This window comes from Astatotilapia calliptera, chromosome 22 (assembly GCF_900246225.1).
Source record: "Astatotilapia calliptera chromosome 22, fAstCal1.2, whole genome shotgun sequence".
In the NCBI taxonomy this organism is placed as follows: Eukaryota; Metazoa; Chordata; class Actinopteri; order Cichliformes; family Cichlidae; genus Astatotilapia; species Astatotilapia calliptera.
The window spans coordinates 7,693,734-7,712,521 of NC_039322.1; the positions used below are offsets into that span (position 1 = coordinate 7,693,734).

General features: G+C 38.5%; 1 protein-coding gene across 5 annotated transcripts in view; it reads right to left on the reverse strand.

The window, feature by feature from the left end:
• atp9b (ATPase phospholipid transporting 9B) overlaps positions 1-18,788 on the reverse strand; it is a 42,957-nt gene that overhangs the window by 15,765 nt on the left and 8,404 nt on the right. For all 5 annotated transcript variants that reach the window (XM_026156782.1, XM_026156788.1, XM_026156785.1 and 2 more), the window contains 12 exons: positions 18,578-18,751; positions 14,512-14,662; positions 13,268-13,381; positions 12,901-13,009; positions 12,252-12,310; positions 11,273-11,324; positions 9,889-9,983; positions 8,190-8,270; positions 6,339-6,414; positions 4,939-5,015; positions 1,961-2,121; positions 1,255-1,397 (listed from right to left, as the gene is read on the reverse strand). In XM_026156782.1, coding sequence (XP_026012567.1) covers positions 1,255-1,397; positions 1,961-2,121; positions 4,939-5,015; positions 6,339-6,414; positions 8,190-8,270; positions 9,889-9,983; positions 11,273-11,324; positions 12,252-12,310; positions 12,901-13,009; positions 13,268-13,381; positions 14,512-14,662; positions 18,578-18,751 — 1,292 coding nt within the window. The remainder of the gene's footprint in view (positions 1-1,254; positions 1,398-1,960; positions 2,122-4,938; positions 5,016-6,338; positions 6,415-8,189; positions 8,271-9,888; positions 9,984-11,272; positions 11,325-12,251; positions 12,311-12,900; positions 13,010-13,267; positions 13,382-14,511; positions 14,663-18,577; positions 18,752-18,788) is intronic.

Genomic DNA, 18,788 nt, shown 5'->3' on the forward strand with positions numbered 1-18,788 from the left:
ATCACCACCTAGATCTCCAGAGGCAGGTCTGTGACTACAGCACAGAAAACAATCTGTTTATTTGACTATGCTTCTAAGAACCTTATGTTAGGTTTGTGCTCTATATAAATAAACCATGTCTCCACCTTATATCATCCAGAGTTTCTTATTACACAACTGTATACAATAGCAAAATTAAGAGAAATTCAGCCTTTCTGAAAGCACACACACACACACACACACACACACACACACACACACACACACACACACACACACACAGCGGTCGTCTTCATAAGACAGTTTCCAATATATCATGGGACCTGCAGGGTAGTGCATTTGCCTTCTCACTGACCTAATCGCATTACCAGTATGGACTGCGTGTCCTTTCTAACTATCAGACAAGACTGCATACAAAAAGACTGAGTGAATGTTCAGACACTAAAAGCAAAAGAAAAAAGAAAAATCCTTGAAAATGGGGGCAATGGCCTTGTTTAATGGATGTTGGTTGCCAGAACGTGTGCTGATAGAGCGTAAAGCTGATTAGAGGGCATCTAACTTCCAAAAACATTAGAGGCACAGAGTTAACCAATTCTAATGGATTGATTGTTTGTTCTTTTTTCCATGTACTTTAACTACCAACCTGGATAAATAGGCTCTAAAGCTAATCTATTCCTACCTAGATCAGTGGGGGAAGACAAAGAAGCATATTAGGACCCCAGCAGGAGTTTATCACTCTGACACACCGTCTAGAATTAGAAAAGAGCAGCCATTTGTTTATTAGTGAAACACGCCACAATAGGGAAATAAGAAAACTTGAGGACTCCTGAGAAGCACCTGAAAACGCTGGATTTTTCCTCAGTTCTCCGTTTTAACTCACACATGCCCACAGTGTCAAATGTTTCTACTTCAGTTATCATCAAATGTGCTTAATTCATAAAGGAAAAATTAATGTGGCTGCATTAAAGACTCATTCTCAGTTTTTTTTGTTTTTCCTTTTGGTTAATGTGCTTTGATCAGGTAACATCACTTTCTAATCTGCAAGTAGGGATCTAGACACCTTAAAAATGTTAACATTAAAAACCCATAAATGCTATAATACACACGTGTCACACACTTTGTGTAGACCTTCCACCTTCTTTGATGGTATGATAAGGCTTCCACAGTCTCTCCCATTTGAAGATGCACAGCCTAAACCAGCATCCAAATCATTTCTCCTCTTGAAGCAAATAATTTCAGTCAAACTCGGATTGTCAGTAAAATCTTAAACACTACCTGTCTTGTCTGTCAGCAGATAGACAAGCCGGCCCAGTTCCTCGGGGATGGTGCTGGTCCTCACAACAGTGCCGGGGATGTTTTCATCTTTCATTATCATCCAACCGTAGGCCGACTTTCCCATGTCCAAGTTTACACGCAAACTAAACAAAAAAAAAAACGAAATTAAATAAAATGACTGTAACCCACCACCAGTAAAACAACAAAACTGTATTAAAGACCAAATAAAAAGAAAAAATGGCTACAAAAAAAAAAAAAAAAAAAAAAAAAAAAAGAAAGAAAAAGAAAAAAGGGGGAAAACAGATTAAGAGTTTTAAGAGTATCTTTGTCTCACCAGTCACAGTAAGGCTACATAAACTAAGAAATAAGAAAACACTGGCTAATTCTTTTTTCTTCTTAAATAACTTGTCCTTTTGTCCACTGTTCACTGGTTTTAGTAAACCTTAACTGAAATAAAAAGAGAATACTTTGAATTCAACAACTGAAGCAAAATAAATTCAACATAAAAAAAATCTATTTAACGTTGAACACAAAGATTTGATAGGAAATCTGTTTTGAATGTACTGTAAGATCAAGCTTCAAAATATTATTTTTTCTAAAATAATATTATTAAAAATAATATCATCATTATATCTATTTTGGTAAGAACATTTACACCTGCCAGTGTGGGAGGATCGACATCTGAGGTTTGTATTTGAGACTGTACCTGATGGGGATGATGTAGGAGAAAAGCACAACAAATCGGAAGAGATTGCGGAACCAAGGACCCACAAACCCTTGCAGTGCAACCATCACCACAGAGAGAACCACCTGGGCCAGGAACAGGGCTTTGGTGAGACGGTTCAGCTCCAGGTCCAGCAGGCCAACCTTTGGGGAAAAGATAGACGTCAAAATGGGCCGATTACAACATAGCTGTCATGCTTCATCGATTAGAGAGTAATTTCTGTAAAATCTGATTAAGTGTGGCATTTGTTTTTAGCAATTTTTCTCTAATGTAGGACACTTTTTCAATTAACTTGAAATACAAAGCCAGATAAAACATCTTATTCCTTTTCTGGCAACTTAAAAAGAAAAGAAAAGGGTCTTTGCTACTTTCCCATCTGCTACCAAAACCTTACAATATGCGACACATGGGCAAAAACAAAGCCAATCAAACTCTCAGCTGCAGGATTTTAACATGCAAACTGTGTATACAGCATAAGTAAGTTTATTGGTGCTGCCACTTTGTGCTAAACTTCAAATTGCATTATTGTCATGCTGAAGTATTGTCTTTCAGTGCAACAAATAGAAGGTCAAAAGGCCTCAAAAACAGAGAAAGTTCCCATATTGAGATGGCTCTCAAGAAAAACAGACAAAAAAGGGGGTCAGAATTGTCTTTTATTTTTCGAGTGTATCTCCCAGCCAATGAAGCATGTGGGAAAAAGATGTCAAATAAAGAAGCGCCCTTCCCCTTTCTGGCAGTGCTCGCAGCAAAGCCCTGTACACAGAGGGCTTTCATCTGACGCACCACGCTTACAAAAACAGCAGAACATAACATCTCTCCTCTCTCAAATAAAGGAACTGCTCTGAAAAGGAGGGGAGGGGGCAGGCATATATAAAAAGCAGCAAAATTCCTCCACTGCCTAAACCCCCACCAAAACCATTCCCCTGAGGACTGGGAGAGCTGGGAGACCAGTGTGACTGATTTATCAGTTGGTGTTAAACTCCCAGTAGCAGAGTGGGGAAAGGGGAAGGGGTCCGAGTGAGCGGGTGGGCATCTCCCCACCCCAGTGCCTCACTACATGGTTCATGGTTGAGCTATTGAGAAAAATAGCGGGTTTGGGTGGATTAAAATGAAGAAAAATTAAGACAGAGAGAACAGTGCACGCCTGAAAAGCAAAGGATCGCCTTCTGCTTGAACAATGGCTAGTCTAAATTTTCCAAGCCTTGCCGGGGATCAGATGAAGTCATTATTCATTCAGTCAAGGGGGGAAAAAGGACTCAATTACCTCAACCTAAAGATGCTATCAATGAATAAAAGTGCATATTTTACTCCATTCATCTCCAAGCCATTAAAACTGAAAGGAATGATTCGATCTGCCTGTGTGGCTTGTATTTTAGCATGTGTGTGAAATCTGATGACGGACTGCAGACGTGGGACATGAATATTCATGAAATTAAACCCAAAGAATATCAGAGCTTCAGTCTTAGTGAACGGTTAAAGCTTAGAAATCTGGCCAAGAAGAAAGTCAAGAAAAATAAAATTGATCTTTGAGAAATTAGTAAACAAGTTTAGGTTTCTATTTTTCCAGAGCAACTCGCCCTGAGAAACACACGAGGAGAGCTGAGTATTGGAACTTGGATATAAACTTCAAAGAATCCTTATTGAGAAGTGGCCTCTTGTCAAATGACAATGTTCTCCCTCTTTACTCAGACAGGAGTTTGTAACTATACTGCAACAAAGGGTGAATCTACGCCTGACGTCCTGTCAGATTGATCAAGCGCGGGCATCGTCCTGGTCGGTGTCACAACAGATTATATGAGACCAAAACGTTCTTGTGACTTTAGCCGCACTGTATCGACTTTCTCCCCCAATCTCCAGTCTCCATATTGGCACTTCTGACATCATCTCCTTGAAATATTGAATTCCTCTCAGCTGTCGGGCTTACACAAAACACTGGCCGGCTGTTCGACCGGCCACATCAGCGTTCTAAATAAAAGACACTGGTGTCAAAATGGTGCTGCAGCAGGACGGGGTTATGTTATGCCACGGAGAGCTTTAGTAGGTGACAGCTGGAAGTGACAACTTTGTGTGTTAAAGTCACTGCATGGTAGATTCAGTTTAGCTAGAAAAGGAAAAAAAAAAAAAAAACCTCTGAGATCTTGTTTATTGCTGCCTCTATCAGATGACCTCTGTCTATCTAGCCAAAACATCTTCCAGGTAAAATCGTATATTTAGCATAAAATTATTCACTTCAATCCGGAGACAAAACGCTCAATGGGGATTCTATGAGATTAACTTGGTGTTGAAAATGTCATTTAAATCCTCAGTTAGTTAATTTCCCTTTTGGTTAATTAGCAAATGGTACTGACCTTTCGCGCTGACAGGCCCAACTTTATCTAGAAAGTCAAGGTTAAAAAACCACCTTGTCGTAGTGATTGATTAGTGATCAGAGGTGAGAGGGAACGAGATGGCATGAGGAGAATTTGGGATAGAAGATACTTTGTTTGAGGTGATTTATCCACTAGAGCTTTTAAACGTTTATGATGGAAACACCACAAGGGGACTCCATGTTTCTGAGTTATACCTTGCAAGCTGGTTTAAAACCTATAGAGGATATGCTTACAAGAACATTTTATTTTGTCCAAAATTCTGCTGACATCAGCAATGTGACTTTAAAAACAGCCAAAATAAATCATTATTTGATACAATACAGAAGCACTTAAAACAAAACTAGATCCAGTGTAAAAAATTATGATTGTTTCTTCTGCCGTTTGTCTTCATTTTAGTGAGGTAACTAAATCAAATGGGGGAAACAGGAGGATCTTAAGCAAATTTCAGACATTTTTAACAATTAAGCGTTAATTGTAACAGTTTAAATATTTATAATTATATTTCTAGTATACCACTTGACATTATTTGTATAGGAAACTAGAAAAAAAACCTTAGATTCAAAGCTACAAAAAACAAAAAAAAGCATTCACCTTGTTCTTGGCATAGGACGTGTTCAGTACGCTTCTGGTCTCTTTGCCTGTGTAGATCACCACCCCTATCACCGTGCCTGCCAAAGATAGAGACAAGGAAAGTAATGCTGCTCATTAACTGAACCTCACCCCCACCATCTCACACGCACACGGACACACAAACACGCACACAACACACACAAATATGCATGCACACACTCATCTTGGTCAAGTAAGACGAACTGCATGAGAGGAAACACAATAAGGCTGAGCTGAGGCAGTTTTGTCTCATTGCCACTCAAGCCAACAGACAGGAGTTTAATACGCTTAGACACTCGGGGCCTTCAGCCACCCTATGGAAGCTCATAAAAGCTGATCAATACGCTGCCATCTTTATTTGCCAATTCATTACAGTGGCCTTATTAAAAAGGATTAATGAGTCATTAATATTAAATGAGCCTAATGGCAGAGCAAAGACACTAATAAACCTAAATACAGGCTCTGAAATCCCCAAACTATAAAAAAATGGCAAGAAAGTTACAAATGGATAAAAAAAACAAAACAAGGAAAGTAAAGTGCAGGCACAACAGAGACCAGCAGCCACAGGATCAGAGGAGAAAGGTGATGAATTGCTCCTGTTGACTTCTAACTCCAGAAATATTGAGCGGTGTGACAAATGGTCTGTGTGGCTCAGCATGCAGAGGGGCTTCAATCTGAATATGCGAGCAACTAATTCTCCTGTCACAGCTGGACTGAGGCCCGTAACCGTGTGAATACACAGTGATCTGGGCCAGATCAAACGCCCTGAACGCTACTGTAGAGGAGAGAGGTGTCTGTCAGGAAGAGTCTTGTGAGGGACAATGACATTTCTAAGCAGAGATGATGTAACGAGTCCAAGTCAGGCTTTCTGTGCCACTGTGTGTGTTTGCTCTTCTGGTCAAGGTCAGGCCAGAGGGGAGAGCAACACCACAGATCAATGCTGTGGCCATCACTGGGAGCGTCACAAACACTCTCAACTGACACAACCATTTCTGCCAGAATGGCTTGGCTGAACTGAAGGAGGACCACCTCCATCGTGGGTTTTATTAAGCAAATATCTATTAAATCAAACCGATTGCTCAAGGTTTAAACCCATGAATTCTCTTTGCAAAACTTGAGCACTGCACTCAGGAAGTGTGAGCAACAAATTTAGAAAATGCATAAAATAAGAAAAATGAAATATGAGTCAGTGCATGTTTCTGAAAACATTTACACAGACATGCATTCACATCTTTAGGTTGATGTTTAGCAATAATAAAAAGTGTCAGAAGGTGAAATTAAACTGGAGGTTTTTAAAAAAAAAACATCCAGACAAGCAATATATTTGTGATTCACTTCAATTTTAAAAAATGAAAAGGCTACAATAGCTTTCATTTACTTACCAGATGCAACTACGGTGCTGGCCCAAAGAGTGTTTTCAATGCTGAGACTCTCATGGATCTGTGGGTCCGTGTCTTCCTGCAAATAAACAAATTGGCATAATTAGGACTTTAAATAACTTAACTGGTGGTTTGAAATGAAATTATATTTAGATACAAATTAAATTCTACATATTACTAGTACAAACTTAATATGCTTTTTGTTTCTTCCTTTTTGTGACACTTTGTTGTGTGTGAGAAAAAACAAAGCAAACAAGAATCCTAAGACATGGAAAACTTCAACCAAAGAAGCTTCGAGCTTCAAAGAAATACCTCGACGCAGTGAATTTATTTCTGCAATTAGCCACCTTCTAATTAGTATTTCTCAGTGTGGCCCTCAGGCAAACAAACACAAAAGTAGCACCACAGATGAATTTCACTCCAGTGACTTTAATAGTAAAAGACAATTTACTGCAGTTAAACATTTTATTCTCACCAAAAATAAAATAATGAAGACAAATTTTATTTCAACTTTTACAAACTGTAAAAAACATTAATCTGATTTCTAATAATTGAAATCTTTATTTTGTTTTGTGCAAGAGGCTCTAAGATCACCACTTTATTTTTTAATAACAATAATGATCTTAGCTTTATTACATAAAAGTGTGTACTATCTGATAACCATTATTTAATAAAATTGCAATGAAAAAACTACATTTCCCAATTGATTGATAGATTTTTTTGACAATAATTAAAAGGAAAAAGCTGAAAAGTTTGTTTGGACAGAACAGAAATGGTTAAGAGACCCCAGCTCAGACGGTGCATAGCTTGACCAGGATGGCTGAGCTCTGCTGTGCCATTAATTTTCTCAAGCACCCTGCACAGTTGTGCCGACTATAGCAATACAGTAGTCCTCTTACCTATACTTTCACTAGATTTGGCATGGCGATAGAGGCTCCTTTTAAAAAAAAAAAAAAAAACAGTATAGAGTGTTCAAGTAGATGAGATTTTAGTGATAAATAAGCCCCTTGAGAGCCTCTTGTTTCACCCTCCCCGTTTCACCCTTCTCTCTTAAATAAAGACAAATGCTGAAAATGGCTTGAGTCAGGAGTGCAGAGTCAAGGCTCCAGTTTCGGCTCAAATTGCCTGCCCGATATGATAATTATGATACCTAAGCACCCACATCCTGTCAATCCACTCAAACATGGGAAGAGGTGCATGAAAAATAAATGGCAGTTTGCAGAATGCTTGACCGCTCTGACATTGGCATCACAGTACGGTGTTCATAACTGCAGAGGGTCTCAATGAAGACCACAGAAACAAAGCCACTATATCCGTCTCAGGAAAAAAAAAGAAAAAAGAAAGAAACTCTCATAAATAGGTAAGTTCATTTGCTGCGGATCTGTGGGAACCCATTTTTTTCCCATCCTGCTCAGACTAAAAGCACACGCTATGCAAAGGAAGGCCGTGGAGGATGAATGAGCGCAGGAAGTGCTCGCTCACTAAGCCTGGTGTGTGGCCAAGAGTGAAGACGGACCACAAAGCCCCCCTTTGTACTGGAGCTCTCCTCTCTGTGGGGGCTGCGCTAATCTGCTATTAATAAAAAAAAAAAAAAAAGGAAAAAAAAAAAATCACTGAGCAACAAGCAAGACAGGATGGATAGAGCTGGAGCTGCAAGAACCTGCCTGTGATGTAAGAGGCATGCCTGCTGGAGATAACAACAGGCCCAGATGGACACACAAGCCCCTATTGTTGTCACTTGTCAACACATTGCGGTGATACACATCTTCTATGTCAATCCACGTTCTATAGAAAAATCTGCATTTCTTTGAGATTTGTTTTACAGGTTATAAATATGTCAACGAGCTACTGTACCCTTGTGAAATTCCCCTCGAAACTGTGGATGTCCAGCTGAGGCTTCTGGGCGTAGACGTAGGCGCTGATAGAGAAGAGATCCTGAGACAAGAAGACACGACAGAGGTGCCATTTAATTAGTTTGAAAATGAGACACAGCCTCATTTAACTAGGTTATATGAGTGAGCAATTCTTCTGAAAACTACAAATGGAAAAGAGACCAGCTGTTTTCAAGGGAGAGTAAAAACTGTGTTAGCATTTCAGTATTTTACAGTCTGTTGCACTCAAACTAAACACCTTATTTGGAAGTGAAAATATGTTAGAAAAATATACTTTAAATTTGAAAATAAAAGCCTCACTAATTCCTATTAGAGCAGAATAATTGGATATTGCAGCAAATATTGTTTAAAATAACATATTGCTGGAACTTAAGTCTTAGTTAATATATATGTGATGTACTATAAAGCGTGTTGTGTAATAATAACTTTAGCACAGTTGCTCAAATAAATAAGACCGATCTTGCTACACGAGCAAAACCTTTAGTATGATCTTTTGTTTCTTTGGCAAGATTTAGTAAAACAAACAGAGAATCAACAGAGTCAATGAAGGGAGTACTAAGATAACAGCACTTCCATAAATGTAGGATCTGGCTTCTTAACAAAAGAAGGAAACAACCTCAGGAAGTCACAACAATCACCACTGAATCACGACCATTCAATCATCTGTTCTCTCAGTCACCCTGACAAATAAGACTGCAGCCTAAGGCCTGTCAAGCACCCAATAGCAGCCTTCCCCCCTCTTAGTGGAACAAAAATTGATTGTAAATATTAAATTATTCAGGCAGGAATGCAGCGCGTGGAGCCTCGGCAGCAGTTAGGCAGGCCTCAGCTGTGCTCAGATAGTGTTCTCCTATCGAGAACATGGGCAGAGCGGTTAAAGAGGAGCAGGGAAGATTATTTTACTGAACCCCCAATGGAGAGTTATGTTGCTCCAGCATTTTAGAGACAAAAGCACAGAGTTGGTGCAGCGATGATTTAGAGACAGCAAGTGTGGATGGTGATGGAGGAACAATACATGACCCTGATGAAAGTCATTAGTTTAAATATAGAAACAACAGCATAATTAGCAGATGTTTTACTGGAGTTGTGAACATATAAACTATTATACCTTCTCAGTGGGTGTAGACATGATGATAATTTAGTGCTTATATTATAAAAGTTTCTACGTAAGATGGGGGGACATACTTGATTAGTTAGGACCTCAACTATTCAGTCAGCAAGCCTTCTTGTTGTGAAAGCGCATCAAACCAATTTACTTTAGCTCCTAATATTCTCTGGCAAATGAACAATCTTTTAATGAAGTATAAAAGCGAGGCGTGTTAACAACGCGAAAACTGGCTCAACTAAAGACAGCTTGTGCCATCTTCGGGTGCCTTGAAACCCAATACAGAAGCCGTGGCTCAATCATCAAATGACTTGCTGAAACTTTAATTATCTGATTGCATTAAGTGGCAACAAAAAAACAAAAACTCAAATCTGAAGTGTTGGGTATCATCTCCAGTTAAAGGAAGCTGCTGTCAGGTTCAGACTGTTCCTGCCGTCTGTCATCAGTGATTAGGTTTCCATCACAGCACAGACATTCGATGAGCAGCGCTGTTAGTGATAACTCAACACTCATTCACAGACAGTTTGTTACCAGAGATTCACTAACGTATCCATACCCCTACTGCTGGCAGTCGTTGTGTGCAGCCAACAGCAACTTTCAGTTTCCAGTCTGTTTCTCCATCCAGCTGATCTGTTCTGATAAAACACGAACCTGGAAAAACACAAAAGCTCTCAAAGACTGCACAGTTGTTGTGATTGCATACTTTGCATTGCTCTTTCACACTGAAAGTGGGGTACAGATACTTATTCATGTAGCCATGCTTACTGGTTTGTTGTGTTAATTGACTTTCCCATATAAGACAAATAGATTATAACTCACGTTTAATCCAAAAAGCTTTTCTTCTGAAAATGACAATTTTTCTGTGGCATTTTGCATGTTTTAACACACATTATAATGTTATTACTTATTAGCAATAGACTTTTTTAACATTTGCATTTTTAGAAACCTGACAGTGACCAAAGTTTAAAAAGTATATCCTGTGGATTAAACAATTAAAGGCCAAAACCATGAGACTGCTTTGTTGAACCAAAAAACATGCTTGAAAAGCATGCTTCCACATTACCATGTGCTAAAGAACGTAAACATATTCGCAGCACATAGAAATTGTCTTAATCTAATAACTTGAGCATTAATACAGAACCTGTAGCACAACAGAAAGCCTCTGTGGTTGCTGTGAACACCGCAAAGCCTGATAAAAATTGAGCAGTGGTGACCTGTATTGATCTGAGGCAATATTACATATGAAACTGATGGATGAGAGCAACTATCTGACAGAGAGGGTAAAAGGGCAACTATAAACCATCCCTGGAGGGTAAAGTATCATGGAAAACATTAACACAAGTGGGATGATTCATGCTTTCCCTCTGCAGTAATGGCAGGTCAGCTTCTCACGTGACACCACTGGGATGTGAGGGTGTATATGAGTATGTGAAAGACAAAATATACGAGCCTGTGTGCGAAAGAGAAATATGTTATTTTATGTGGATGTGTGTGTGGGCGTGTGAGTTAGAGACAAAGACATCAACAACTTCCTGCCAAGCTTATTGACATATCAAAGATTGATGGAAATGATGCCACTCAGAAAAGAGCCAGGATCTGACGCAGTTCATTGATTAATTAGAATTTGCATCGTCAGTCACCCGAACAAATCATATGAATCACAGGGTGACTTGTCAAAGGACTAGAAGTGTAGGGAAAAGTCACATTTCTCACCTAAATACACTTGACTCAGCTGGCTGAACTGCCACAGAGAACACAAAAGTTCAACTGTAAGCATTCTTTGTGTTATTTTTTTGGAAAACATACCGTTACAGGTGTGTACAGGTAATGCTGATCTACTTGCGTCTCCAGCATATTTTGTCCTGCTTTACAATGGCTGATTAAAAAAATAAAAATAAAAAAATAAAAAAATAAAACAGACCCGGAGTTCATCTGCTCACCAGTTTTTTCAGATGTCCTCAGGAAAATCATATCTGCAGGAATCCTTTGGTTCTAGGAAAAGAAGAAGAAGAAAGGAGGAAAATGTTAAAGGTGGTGTGTCATTGAGCACTATCCCCTCCAAATCGTCCTGAATAATTAAATATGGTCAATACCCTGACGTGAAGTTCACTTTACGTGAATCTAATGCACAGCAATGAAAATTTTAAAATGGACTTAGTGTGCTTTTCACCATTTTACTTCACATATATCACTGTAACAGTGGTGTATAGGAAAGGACCCAAAAGCACAAGTTTCACCCTAAACACTCTGTTTTAGACAGTTTTTTTTTTATACTCTTGGCTGTGTTTGATGTCAGTGAGAGAGGATTTCCCTCAGACAGTTATTTCAGGTGCACAGCTCTGGGGTTTTGAGCACAGAAACCAACTCCTAGTAAACAAACCAATTTGTTTGGGAATAGCAGCCAATCAGATGAAAGTGGTCTAGAAAGACAGGGTGGCATTAAAGGAAGAGAAGGAAAAAAAAATATTAAGAGTCCAAGAATAAAAATTTGGAGCTGGAATTGACCTAGAACCAAACATCACAAATTGATCATTTTTAATTACATTTTTAGAATTGAGAATGTATCTTAAGTTTCAAAAAAATAAAACACATTTCCCACCGTACTGTTTAAATCAAATCCATTAATCTGTTTTATAATATCTGCCTGTTAGCAAAGATGCAAATGCTTATAAAATAAGCTCAAGCTAATGTTTTGAAGGATTTAGAACCTTTTTTGTGGTTGCTTTTACTTTTAAACAAACATCTTTTCATCGTATATGAAAATAAATTCCAAAAATGTCGGCTAAACTATCAAATTCCTATTTTATATATTTTAAATAGCTTAAAAAAAATGAGTCAAATCAGCACCTATCAAGCAAATACACCTAACTGAATCCTTCCGTGCAGAGGCATCTAGAGGTAAAGACAGGAGAGATTTACCTTCTCCACGATGATCAGGTCTCCAACTTGTATGTCTGAACTTTTCACTTGAATTTTACCTAAGGAAAAGCACAGAAATTGTGAAAGACTCTAGACTTGTATTCTGAAATACCTTCAAACTAAATTATGTCATGAAATAAAATGCAGATATTGATTTTTGGCCCATGGAAATGATGCCGACTCTCAAAACCACAGCCCACTTTTTGCTATTGCTCTTTTTCCCCCCCTTCTCACCTTCTAATTGATTATCTCCAGCTTGATAACGTAATACCCTTTTGTTTTCATCTCTGGTCAGAGTCAGACAAAAACAATGACATAGAAGGTCACTCTCAATTAAACCACCCCAATATCCGCTGAGAACCTTCCTCTTTCACTGCGCTTGCATGCACAAACATGTACATATGTACACGGTGGCTGTGAAGTGCTACAATCAACACAAGGCACAGATCTTAGGTGTTTATAAATTTGAAGGAAAAAAAAAAAAAAGACTCAATGCAATTACAGTGAGAAGAATGACTTCTGTTGCAAGTGTAAAGCCATCTTTTAATTGCATGGAGCCTCAATCATTGGAATAAGAGTCTTCATAATGTCAGCAAACAGCTAGACGAATAAGGTGGAAGGTGAATAGGTCTCTAGTTGTCTCACTAACCTCTCACTGTCAGTTTGCTGTAGAGTTGAGAGTTCATCTCTTTGTCTCGCTGATAACGTCTCACTTCGTCCACAGCCTCCCGCACCATTGTGACAGCTAGCACAAAACCCTGATCGACAAAGGAGTGCTTTAAAAACTGAGTTTTATCAATAATAAAATCCATTCATTTAAACTACACTGGCATTTGCTTAACATTAACAAATTGGAGCAGGTTCTCACTTAAAACTGTTGCAATAGTAAAAAGTGGAAAAATATGGGTTTATTCTCTTGCTGAATTCCAATAGTACGACTAATTTGGCTTCACTGTACATTTAATTTAGTTGCAAACAACTTGATAGATCAAAAATAAATACATAAAAACATTTACCAGAGGTGCCCAATATGTGTACAAGTATCCGATTTTCAGTGATGGCACAAACTGCGAGCAGGCCACCACTAGAAAATAAAGATTGAGGAAGAACTTGAACTGCTGGTAGAGAACCTGAGAGGGGACAGAAGACAAAGATTCAGCGAGGTGAGTGAACATGTCAGCAAGGTGAGTCAAAGATGACGACAGCTGCAGACAAGATAAAAGAGGATGCAGCAGCAGAAACAAACCAGACGGGATGGGTTACTGTACACGTTCCAAGAGGGAACAAGATACATGTTAATGCTGTTAACTTTACATTAACCTAATGGAAACTCTGACACTTTGAGAACGTCTGTTTCAAATGGCACGCAGGGTGCAGATTTCAAATGTAAGGGCAACTAGGTACGATGTCAGTGCCTAAAACTTTCAAGAATAATCCTGCACTGCGTGACCAAAGCTTCAAATGAAGGAGGAAAACAGGCGCATTGTGTTGATAAATCAACATGAGGTTGACTCAATCAGATACCATTTCAGGTGGAAATCACCAGAGACGCTCTTATATTACACATACCAAAGTAGCTCTTGTGAGCGGCTCAAGCTTCTTTGCTAATGTGCCATCTATCACCAGGGAGATCGCAGTATTCTAGTCATCTAAGGTCAAATTTTGAATAATGTTTGCAATAATGAGAGTCCAGTGTCTAGTCACAGATTATCAGAGACAATGGGATCAATGCACGACGCTCTACAGTTAATGAACCTCCTGACCTTTAGGGGAAAATGCATACTGCTAACTCAATTCGTGTGTATTTAATAATTCAAAGTGGAGGGAGAAAAACAGCCGTTTTGTTCACCGTCGACGAGAATATCTACGTCTCTAATAGACAGTTGACATTTAATGGCCTGGGCTGAAGGCAGCCCTCTTAATCAAGGAACCATTTGCTTTTTAATAAGTAACTCTGATGGATCTCTATTGTTCCCTACAGAGTAAACCCTTAACTTAATGACAGAATAGTTAACAATGAGATCCAGTGAAAGCTCCTGTGCATTACAGTCTGTTAATCAGTGAAAATAAATGACTGATTTCAACTGAAAGGATGAATTTGTACTGTAGACACTATAAAGACTGGGAGCATGGACTCGATAAAAGGAAAAACTGCTGCGTTAAGAGCAAAGATCAGGGCACGAAATGCGAATTCAGTTACCAAAGCAAGACAGTTCATTTGAAGCAGGCTACAGGTTGTGTGGGAGCTACTGCCACTCACCCCAGGCACAAAGGTGATGATGTTGTATTTCTGGTTTTTGATGGCATTTTTGGGGTACTTCTCTTCACACTTCTCAGGGCAGCCGAGCCAAACTGTCCTTGCCTTCAGCTCCTTCTTCCTCCGACATATATGAGCCAGACAGTCACAGCAGCTTACAAAAGAAGATGTCAATATGATTAAAAACAGACCAAAAAAAAAAAAAAAAAAAAAAGCAAAAATTACAACAACAAGACAGAACTGCCTTTATGGCTTTTTGGGGATATTTTTCTGTACCAGGGGAGTCAGAAAGTTCCACACTAGGTCACAAAATAAATTTAACAGATGATTAAAAGGAAACATCTTACATATATAAAACAGTTTATTTTTTCAGGTTTTAATGTTAGCATGTGGTGAGCTACACACTGCTTCAAGGGCTTTTTGGAAACCATTCTGTATTTTTAAAGAAACATACTGACTGTCAATATTTGTAATATATGGGTTGTGGTAAAGGGATGAAGGAGAAGTAGATGGTGCAAGAAAAGGGCATCCAAGTAATAAAATGCGCTGTAGTGACTTTATTTAAAAAAAAAAAAAAGGAGCATAGGTAAGGCTATTGAAAAAATATGCAGCTTGAAAAAGATTAACAAATTAATCATTAAACTTCTCCTTATTTTACTTTTTTACACTTTACTACAACTGCCTGACAGCTTTAGTAACATTTTAACAGATTACCGACCAGAACCTGCGCAGAATATGATTTTTTCAAAATAAGAAAAAACATTTTTGAAAACCTAAAATTCAACTTAATATTTGTCACAGCAACCAGAGTCTAAAACGTATTTTCAGCCTTCTTACATTTCAGTAATCACTCTGTAACTGCGCGAGTTTGTTTTTAAATCATTATTGATGTCACAAATTCTCAAAATTTTCTCCGGACACATAGAGCTTAAAATAATAAAGATAAAAATATAACCAATAAACAGAAAATAAACTCTGTGGTAATACACGACTTTGAGGATCTCTGTCGAGTTTGCACAACACAGGATACAAATTTAAGCAATACATAGAAAAAGCGATTAAAGCAAATCTGTGATTTTGCCCTTCCTTGCTTACAATGCTTAAACAGTGCCAGCTCTAGCACTGTGCAGTAACGCCACTAATAGCTCCCTACTAATTATATCAGTACATGTGGTAATCCATTGGGCTTTTGTAACTGGAGGTGGGGGTTTCCAAAGTAAAGCCAGCTTCTTTGTGGCAACAGTGGTGCACACTGAGTGAATATGTCTATTCAAACATGTTCATTTAAATGAGGGGGTTGTGCAATGGGAGAGGATGGTATGGCTGCTGCTGATACATCGAGACAACACAACTGTCTTCCCTTAAAAATGAAACAAAAATTTACATTAGTAATACAAATGTGAGCGATAGAGAGACTCAACTAGCTCTATAAATATCAATAACTCACAATTCAACAGCAACTGTGTGTGTAAACATATATAAAAAAAAAAAAAATACTATATATAAAAGAAAAACAATTCTTATCCAAACTGCAAACACGAACCAAACAGCAGGCCATCTTATTCTCTTCATTTATATTCTGCAATAAATAAAGAAGCAGAAAAAGACATTTTTACTTTTTCCTTAGATTCACCAGTTTTCTTGCATCTTTCACCAGTTTCCTGTTTTTCTGTAACTACAGTGACGCAACCGTGACGTCCACTTCAAATTGGTTTATTCATTCTCATTAACGTTCTCAGCTGTTAAACCATTAGTAGCCATGGAGCCTCACAGCTGTGTTCTGCTGCGTCCTACAGTACTGATGTGATTTATATTCCAGGTCTCATCAGTGTAAATTAGATCTTGAAGGCTTTTTTTTGACCCACTTGTATAAAGAGGTCCTTTGCTTTTAACGCTATGAATCATCTAAAAAGGTTAGCATCTCTCCTGGTGGGAAATCCCTTGCTAATTATGTTAAAAGTCAGACAAGTTCAGAGCTGGATAATCAATTTAAGCTTAAGAGTCAAACATGTTGCATGTATATAACCAAACTACTGCATGAAATTGGTTGACACACATTAGTTTTGTTAGTTTTACCCAAACAGCAACCTCTGAGGTTAAAAAGAAGGCAACATAAAAAAAGCTAAAAACTGCAGTTCTACCAGTGGCCACTTGGGGCTGATTCAAAAAGTGAATCAATTCCCATGATATACATGTTAAAATGTAAGTTTGCAATCTGGTACAATTGGTAATTTCCTCCATCATAACAACTCCACACTGAATAATTTTTGGATACTATCAAGGCTTAAAAATAGTGGAGCGTTGCTTCGACTGACACGCGTGCCTGTGCCTTACTTTTACTGAACTTCCATTTTTAATATTTTATTAGTTTGGTACTGAGCACTGAGAAGCCGATATTTATGTTTATGTGTTGCACCTCCACAGTTAACAAATGCCAACACAGCAGCAGATGTAACAACTTGACTTTTATATGCAGTTTGTAGTTTTACCCCTAGTCCATTTCTGCTTGTATGCACTAACATCATTACCACCATATTATCAAAACTCAATAACGACAGACGGGTTCAGATTGACATTTACTTTTCAAAAAGTAAGTGACTTTCCATCAACCTGGTAATGACTACAATGGGGGCTTATCTCCCATATCTGATATCAAACGCAAACAGTGGCATAGTGTGCGGGTAAATTTCAATGAGAGCAGCGTGATCTGAGCATGACCTAAACTGGCACCTGGGGGGAAAGAGGGGAGAGTGTCAGTGTATACCGTCATGCTGAACGGCTTGGCTTTTCCACATTTTAAGCAACTTGGCAAAACATGAAACTAAATAAATCAACTTTGGTAAAAAGTCCTGTTTGTATTGGCCTCGACGTTCTCTGTCTCTGTGCACTCTGAGTCCAGATTCATAAGAGCGATTATTTGAGCAAATGAATGCTATTCAAATAATATGCCATTTGAACAGTCGGGGCTTATTCACTGTGAATTATTTGTGTTTTATAATCCCACACTATGCACACATAAAATTACTGGAAAGCATCAAACTGGTCAGCTGTGAAAAATCCGATTTGTTCATTAGTGGGGGGATGGGGAGGGGGATCAATATGCAGCTTCAATTGGACACGTACCACTACCAACAAAACTGAACTGAAAACCGAATATGCTATGAAATTGCAGCAGCGGTGAATGTTACGTTTTGGGCACTGGAGTACTACACAAACAAGTGTTTATAAATGTACACAAACAAACAGTCCTCTTAGCCTGAAAGGAGCGTCGTTAGAGGGCAAAACCTGTCAAATAAATCATTAGTCGGATAAACCACCCTGTTCTGTTTGACCTGAAAATCTTTTTGGACTGATGGTGCGCATCGAGGAACCCGACCAAAAAACATGCCCTTATCCTCTCTTTGCACTTCATGCACAGCTACCGGTGCGTTTGAAATCCAAACTGATCATCACAAGCATGCTTGCTGACATTATACAATACGCTTGCATTTACAGAAAGACTCTCGGAAATGTTAAATGTCCAGTTGGACTACTCTAGTCTGTAGATTAAAAATAAGGCGACATCAGTAAAGCATTTGGCAAAACATATCCGAGTATTTTGCTATGAAAATATGTTATTTAGCAAAGACTACTGGGCTACAAGCACAATCCATTTTATATCCCAGAGTGAACTTGCAATCTATTTTTGTGTGTTTACAGATCTGTTATGGACAAGCTTCTATTACAAATATTATTCAAGTAGTCTAATTGCTAGAAACTTATATTACAGGTTCCTTTAAGTTTATTTAGAAAACATACAAGAAGGTGGTGCAGTGTTTGGCAGAAGGTAAAAAATATGTGGTTGCAGCAGAGGTCAGAAATAGAAACTTCACTAAAAACATGGTTAATCTATTTTTGCTTTAAAATGCTTTCATTGAATTTTCCTATTAAAAAATAGCAGGGCTTGAGTGAATAATCAGAAAACACCCAGATACATAAACCCAAAATGTAAACTATCAATATTTTGCCTAAACCGTCACTATAAAAAAATCATTAAATCAACATATTAACAACAATGGTGCAGAGGTACCTCCCACACAGGACTTTCCATCCTCCCAGGAGGAACCAGGCGAGGCCACTCTGTCTCTGATTGACTCTGGCCCGGGGTAGAGTCTGGTAGTCGCTCTCGTCATTCTCAAAGCCTTCCTCCGACATCATCAGGGGCATTTCATCCAAGTTAGAGGGCTCATCTTCTAAAGAGTATCTGAAAGAACAGTAAGCTGTGTTAGGAAGACTCAGTT